The following is a 7,909-nucleotide window of genomic DNA, read 5'->3' as shown; positions in this document are numbered from 1 at the left end:
ATGGCGTAAGTAACAGTAAAGTATAGTATGTTATGTTATATGAAGCCACAAACTATAACACCAGAACTATGATTATATAAATATGTGGTGGTGAAATGTATTGATATAATATAACATAATGTGCATAGTACATGAATATAGAGCAGAATGTTGCACAGGGTGTACTATATAATAAAATATTGTATTAAAAAAAAAAAATATATATATATATATATATATATATATATATATATATATATATAAAAACACAAAGTTTTACTACAAATAATAGAAGTACTAGGCCTACTACTAACCACATTTGGTAACATTACTGTGATAACAATTACAAGTTAAAGTTCTTTCTGAACAGCAGTAACAAAGTGGCAGCTGTTGACGATAAAAATCAACAATTCTATTGATTCTATTCAGTTGAGGACATTGTTTTTTTACATTGTTATTTAGTAAATGTCAAACATTTTTCTGTACCTTTTCTTCGACTAAATATTTTCACTGGGTGATTTTCCTCCATTGGCCGCAAGGGGCAACTGAGAGCCAATTTAACGCCAAACATTTTTTGAAAAGCGACACTAAGGTGAGGTACCGGAAGCGTTTCCAAACGAGCTGTTCTGTTTTGTTTACTAGAGAAAATATTTCAGGAATGAAGCCTGGCTGGTTTGACAAAATTGTCCGTCAAAGGGTGGCTCACAGCTGCTTTCTTCTTCTGCGCTTCTATGGCAGCATGACGTCAGGGCTTACGTGAGTCCGGAACGGGGCTGCGTACAAACGCTGGAGGAATGGATTTAATTTGACATTGTTGCTTGAAACTAATTTACGATTTGTTTTTTAAAGGTGCGTAATCTTACTCAACGTAATGCGGGTTATAACAATAATATACGCAACACCCGGAACTGCTGTTTGTGCTGTTTGGATACTGTTTAACCTCCGTTCAGCCCCTCGGAAGATGTTGCTAGCTAACCTAGCTAACGTTTGCTATTATATCATTCCGGTTGAAATCGCCCACTAAATGAATCGTCTCGCGTGGTCAGCTGCAGGTCTTGATTGGTTTACCTGCCCTTTGCTGAATATCTAAAAATACTAATAATTTGGAGATAAACGTATGACGGCGTGTTAAGCTAACTGTTAGCTAACTCGGGTTAGCTAGCTCGTGGAGTTATATGTGACAGTCGTTAACGTACCGGCTTGTAACCAGCTCGAGCTCTTTATTGAAGTCAGATCATATACTGCAGCTAAATCTGCCTAACTTGTGTACAGCTAATAAGCTACAAGTAGGTCAGGCGGCTGCTAGCTTTGTTATGCTAACGTGGACGCTAGCTTAGCCACATACTGTTTTGCTATGATGTATAGAGGCAGATGAACGTTAATGCAAAGTTACACTCCATGTTTGAATCTAACTAAGTACATTTACTTCAGTGCTGCGTTAAGTACAAATATTTGTGTTTTGCCTACTACATCTACAAGTATTTTTTTTACTCCACTCAACCTGTCTGACAGCTTTAGTTACTTCCTGTCCAGGTTAAACCACGTATCTCCAAATGTGTTGAATGTTTTTGATAAACTGAAGGATGAAGTGTATCTGAACATCAACAAAAATCCTGCTTCTTAAACGAAATAAACTGTTTAAAAAGGTCACAAAGCTGAAAACGGGAGATACGTGGTTCTAGCAGCACAGATGATAATCTAATATAATGATGCATCGCTCGAGATTTAACTAGTTAAATTGGTATTAATATTTTTACTTTTGTCTCTGCCGTCTACAGCGATGTGACACCATGGAGCAACAAGAGGACGACACATAATGCTGTAAAGTAGAGACACTTTCAAGTAAGTAAATATGCATCATCATCTGAATCTTGTTTGTGATGCTGTTTCAACGGCTTTCCCACCATGACGAGGATCATGGTTTACACATTACTTACATGGAACTTCTCACAAAAATATATCTGTGAACCTCAGATGGCCAACTTGTATTTTATTGAAGTACTGATTAAATCCAGTGACGAAGCAGTAAACAAAAAAAGAGACACATAAATCACAAAATAATTTCAGCTGGTTGTAAATATCTTATATCAATAAAAAACAATTTTAGCCCATCTTTCGTCCATCAGGGCAGAATGTCCTCGGGCCACAGGCTGAGGGATGTGGAGCAGCAGCGGCCCCTGCTAGACGGAGAGGAGGAGGAGGCGGAGAGGAGTTCACACAGTGATGCGAAGCGAGTCTGGTTCATCCAAGACTGCTGCGGCATGGTGTGTGCTTTCATCACCTGGTTCCTGGTCTTCTTTGCCGACTTTGTGGTGACCTTCGTGATGCTGCTGCCCTCCAGGAGCTTCTGGTATGCCGTCGTCAACGGTGTGCTCTTCAACAGCCTGGCTGTGCTGGCGCTGGCCTCCCACCTCCGCACCATGCTGACCGACCCGGTGAGGAAGCTGAGGGGATGGTTTTGGTGTCATGGCAAAAAATAGATGGGTCAGAGTTAAAACTAAGCTGTGAACTGTTTTCTCTTTACAAGGGAGCCGTTCCTAAAGGAAATGCCACTAAAAAGTACATGGAGAGTCTGCAGCTGAAGCCAGGGGAGGTCATCTACAAATGTCCAAAATGCTGCAGCATCAAACCTGAGAGGGCTCATCACTGCAGGTCAGAAGGGTTCATAATACCTGGAGGGAGTTTCAATATGTACGCCATGTTCACACCAAATGCAAAGTGAAGTTTTTTCCAGCATGAAGTAGTTGTTTAGTTTAAATATTTCAACTAAGTAAGAAATTCAGGCGACGCTGTGTCTCTAAAGTCTCTCATCATTGAGATCATCGTCCTGACATTGCTGAATCCTAAACGGAGGAAAAAAATGTTGTCTCCCTATTCTGCGGTCCCCCAGAGGTCTATGATAGTAGCTCACATTATTCCAGAGACCAGACCAGACTAAGTTTGGAAACCAGAGACCGTCTGTGGTCCAAACAACAAGGTCTCTGCCGTATTTATGTCTAGATGACCTTATTTGGTGTGTTGATGGAGCAGCTACAATGTTAGCATAGCCTAGCACCCATCAACCAGACTCCATTCAGAAAACCAGCATTTAAAAAGTAGGTAGCTTGTTGTCTGGCAGACGGACCTAACAAAGCATGACTTTGGACTTTTTACTGATCACCATCGTCATAGAGACACTCTGCGATTTTTAAAGATGCATTAAATGATTCCGTAGGTTTTCTGAACAATACATGGCTAAATGACTGTAAAACCAAAACCAGGATTTAAAAGAGGCTAAAAAGCTCTGTGAAGCAGAGTTGGTGATAATTCTAAACTCAATGAATTGGTTGTTACGTGCAGCTTATGATTTCTATATTAATATCACGTTTCCTGCTAGTTTATCTTCTGTTTGGGGAAAAAAAGACACAAACAAATGTCTGTTGTGTTCATGAAGAAATTCCATAGTTTATATTTAGTGAGTAAATTAGATTCCCTCTATGAAGTTCAGCTCTGCTTTCAACCGTATTACACGGCTTTTATGATTTCATCCAAAGCTTCTTTGGACTCTTTGCGCCTGTTGGCATAGAAATGAGGACGTCAAAGGACGAGAATGAACCGTGAAAATGTTGTTTTACTGTTTGAAAAATCAGCAAGAGTTATCTTTAACCTAATTATTTTATACTTCATTGATTGAAACAGAGCTGTGATCGACGGATTCAAAGAATGTCTCTTGATGTCGTAATTCTTTCCTATACTTGTATTTTTAACTGGCGGGGAAACGTCTGTTCAGAAACGGTCATCATCTGTTAAAGATGTCGACGAGGCGATTTATTTTAAAACCATTAATGAGTCGGTCTAACCGCCATGTTCCTGTCTTCGCCTGCAGCATCTGTAAGCGCTGCATCCGCAAGATGGACCACCACTGTCCCTGGGTCAACAACTGTGTCGGGGAGAAGAACCAGCGTTTCTTCGTCCTCTTCACTGTAAGTTCACTTCCTGTCGCATCGCCTTACGACACATGACGTCGACCAGAGAATGCAGAATGTTCATGTAAAACCAGAGATGTTTGTTTTTGGTTTTATTTTTCCTACTTAAGATCTGACTTTAGTCATTCCTGGGACAAATTACTCTTGTTAAGTGACTCCCATATTTGTCTGTTCTTAACGTTCAGTCCTGACTCGGGAACCGGTCGGTCTTCATCTGCTGATTTAAGGAAGCAACAACGGTGATGAATCTGTGTATGATTAGAGTAGACTGTTGTAAATAGTTAGAAAAGTGTTTAGAGCTGACTCGGATACACTAAAAAACAGAGACAATTAATGAAAATGCACACAACACATTTTGTCTCACTTGTACGCTTTCTTCTGTCCACAGATGTACATCTCCATGATCTCCAGCCATGCTCTGGCTCTCTGTGGATACCAGTTCATCACCTGCGTCAGAGTCCAGTGGAGAGGTCAGTCCCAAAAGCTGCTGATTTATGCTTTGTTTGATTTTAATGACGGCCTACATTCGTCTCAGGGGCTTTCTGTCTTACTGGCTGGGTGGGTGAGTGGCTGCAGAGGAAGGCTAAAGCTGTTGAACTTCTCTTTCAGGGACTGTAAATATATAACCTTATTGATTTTTAGAAACATTGCAGGTGAAAAAGGAACCATCTAGATTCCCACGTTTGTCAAAATAATGTCAGTTTCTAATTGTTTTCACACGTTCTCTGAGATATTTCAAACTAGCCACTTCTGGTTGTTTTCGTTTTGAAACCAGATGTAACGATGTCTTCCCTCTCTTCAGCCAACTTTCAACGTTTGGTAACTTTACGCAGCCGGTTAATCATGAAAAGCACATTTTGTCACTATTCCTCAGTGGTTCATTGATAAATAACCTGACTTTCTCACATAGCCTGTGATCGCATAAAGTAAACATAAGAGTCTTCGTAAATCGCTGCGGGATGGCGTTATCGGGAAACCGACCCCGTATACTTACCGATAGCCCTCCTCTATTAGTCGTGCATGATCAGGATAACTGCAATCTAAACTCTGAGTCCACAGAGATCTAATAGTTGAATGATTTGTAATTCATCTAGTTTCATCCTGCTGGTATTTATGCTGGCTTAAATACACAAGCTGATAGTTACTGATAACTTTATCCTGTCATTTTGTTCTAGTCTAAAATATGACTGTTAATCACAGCTGGACTGTGTAGGTCCATCCACTAGAGGGAGTCACAGAGGCAAAACCTGAATCAAACCCACTATGAAACCTGGACAGAAGTCAAAGTGATCAAAGGTTTGAACTCATGCAGACAGTGTTAGACATACGAGACACAGATAGTTGTGTACATTAATCATAATTCACCAACACATATCCCCACTGGTATGGATCTGGGTTCACCCAGCATCTTCTTGAATCAGGAGTCTGTTGTGACAGAAGTCAGCTGTGCTGTGTTTCTGTTCCCAGAGTGCAGTGATTTTTCCCCGCCGGTGACGATGATGCTGATGATCTTCCTCTGCATGGAAGCCCTCCTCTTCTTCACCTTCACCGCCGTGATGTTCAGCACTCAGCTCCACTCTATCTGCAACGACGAGACGGTGAGCTCACATATTCGCCCTCTGCATATAATAATAATAATATGACGTTCTCGGAGATGAGATGGTGTGTGAGACAAGGTTGTGTGTGTGTGTGAGCGTGTAACAAGATTGTGTATCTTTGTGTCAGGAGATCGAGCGTCTGAAGAACGAGAAGCCAACGTGGGAGCGTCAGACTCGCTGGGCGGGGCTGAGGCTGGTGTTCGGAGGTCAGCCCTCGCTACTGTGGATCAGCCCCTTCGCAGGACTCAAACTACCAACCTTGCTCCCCAGGCGCACCTGGAAGGGCGGGGCGGAGTTCTCGGTGTGACAGACTGACGGTCTAAACGAAACCACGGTGGTGATGCTGAACCTGCAGGGAACCCGCTGGGTTTTGCAGAGCACTACCTCTGGGCTGTTTCTGAGCTGCAGAAACCAGCTTCAGACTCTGTTGCCGGAGGTTTGGTCTCACGTTTGACCTTTGACCTTCCTGTCAGGTGGGGGATCATCACCCCCTACTGGAGGAATCAAACATCTAATCTGGTCAGACTGACTGGAGGCCGATGCTGCTGGATCTGTGGAGTCTCCTCCACATCAATCAGTTGGACTCTGGATCAGACTTGGAGTCTCGATGTTTTCTTTTTAATGTGCTCATTAAGATGCTGGACCTTCTGAGAGCAGTTGCTGACCACTGTCATTTATGATTTGACTGGTTCCCAATCATTAAGAAGGTCACTGCTCTGATTGATCTGCACTGTGTGCATCGATTTAGAAATTAAAAAGTGAAATATGACGCAATCACAATATTGATTTTTACTTTCTGTTGATTGAAATCATATCCTGTATTTAAAGGTCCTGTGGAGTTTCCTTGTAAACAAACACTACTTGTGTTTCTCAGTAAACACACTGTGGATCTTTGAGGTCCAGCAAAAAAGTCTTCTTGGTAAAAAGGATTATCTAAGTATTTTAAAATCTTGCATTGTTTGCATTCATGTTTCCTCGCATGCAGTACTTCTTTTGGCACATTGCTGTTCTTGGTGCAATAAAACTGTCTGTAGATCAGTGGAATAGCGTAACACCAGTGGCAGGAATGTGGATCATGTCTCCCCATGCATGTATGAAATTAAAAGCATGCAAAAAAAAACATACATTTTTCTTCCTGACAATATTTTGGAAAAGTTCCCTTTGAACAGCTGGGATCGGCTCCAGCCCCCCCGCGACCCTGAATACTGGATAAGCGGTAGAAAATGGATGGATGGATGGAAGTTCCCTTTGAAGCAGATGTTCAAGCCCAAATATCTCCTCCAAATCAACCTATTTTTCCCTTCCTTAAAAGGTGCAATCTGTAAGATTTGGCCAGAATTTTAGTTCTAACTTGTATAAATGAACTTACACTTAGTGTTTATATCTCTGTTGTGCTGCAGAAATATGAACTGACATGAGCATGCTTACCAGCTAGCCGAGGCCCGTCTGTCATACCACGTGCATCTGGAGGGGCGATAGTGAGTCACTGTAGCTTCTGGGGGCTGCTATGATACGGTATATACTTTAAGTCAAAATACGTGGTTTTAAACATTTTGTAATGTGCAAAAAATTCATTACCCTTTTTTTTTAACTGCTAATGATGCATTTTGTCAACATCTGTTATATCTAAAAAGATAGTTTTGTTTTCACCCGCTGTCTTCTCCCAGACTTTCCCGCTGACCACACAGGAATAACACCATCTAGTGGACTAAAAATGCAAGCGTTGTGCTGCCCCTGTTTGTTTGGAGTAGGTATTGCATACATTAAAAAAAAAAGTAAATTGGGATTTTGTGTTTCATCAGGATACATGACATTTGGCTTTTGCAAGAACTTTTTTAATTTCTCTCACCTTCCTCTGCTTGAAGATTCACTCATCCTTCTCAACTGTACAGATGTAGTAAGTTGCTAATTTTCTCTTGATGATTTCCACCCGACAACCTCATTCTGCATTTAAATCCTATCGTCAAACCTTCCGATAAATTTGCAGCCATGATGTGCATCACGCTAATTATGTCGCTAAATGTCAATTGGTGTAGCCGTGGCTATTTTATCCAATGTGTCCAATCCTTTTGTATATGACCAAATAGCTGCAGAACTAATGGCCTCAGCTAATTCCCGTAAAGTTAAGTTTCTTTGTGACTTTGTTTGGAAAATGTAAATGTCTGTCATTCCTGAAATGCTCTTTGGTGTATGTGACCAATTGGGGCTGAACAGTTTTTCTTCCTTCGCTGGATGAACAGCTGATTTCAAAGTGCTTCTTCCTCCTAATCAGGGGAGTTATGTATAATGATTATTCACAAAATTATCTTCCACAAAAATGATATCTCCTCTCGAAAACTCCTGGAAAAACTTTTGAAAGGAGAAATT

General features: G+C 41.2%; 1 protein-coding gene across 2 annotated transcripts; it reads left to right on the top strand.

Annotated features, from left to right (window-relative positions):
- Positions 1 to 694: 694 nt before the first annotated feature.
- Positions 695 to 6,670, top strand: LOC311018983 (palmitoyltransferase ZDHHC7-like). 2 transcript variants are annotated; one of them, XM_084018126.1, is made up of 8 exons: positions 695 to 828; positions 1,758 to 1,821; positions 2,087 to 2,414; positions 2,507 to 2,631; positions 3,845 to 3,941; positions 4,333 to 4,414; positions 5,412 to 5,542; positions 5,670 to 6,670. In XM_084018126.1, exons 3-8 carry the CDS (start codon positions 2,112 to 2,114, stop codon positions 5,847 to 5,849), a joined length of 918 nt encoding a protein of 305 aa, XP_083874252.1. In that variant the 5' UTR covers positions 695 to 828; positions 1,758 to 1,821; positions 2,087 to 2,111; the 3' UTR covers positions 5,850 to 6,670. The 2 variants fall into 2 exon arrangements, with proteins under 2 accessions (XP_083874252.1, XP_083874251.1); XM_084018125.1 differs by having other exon boundaries at positions 2,106 to 2,414; positions 5,670 to 6,669.
- The last annotated feature ends 1,239 nt before the right edge of the window (positions 6,671 to 7,909 follow it).

The sequence above is a fragment of the Eutrigla gurnardus genome (assembly GCF_963514095.1).
Source record: "Eutrigla gurnardus genome assembly, chromosome: 9".
NCBI lineage: Eukaryota > Metazoa > Chordata > Actinopteri > Perciformes > Triglidae > Eutrigla > Eutrigla gurnardus.
This window is presented reverse-complemented; position numbering and strand designations above follow the sequence as displayed.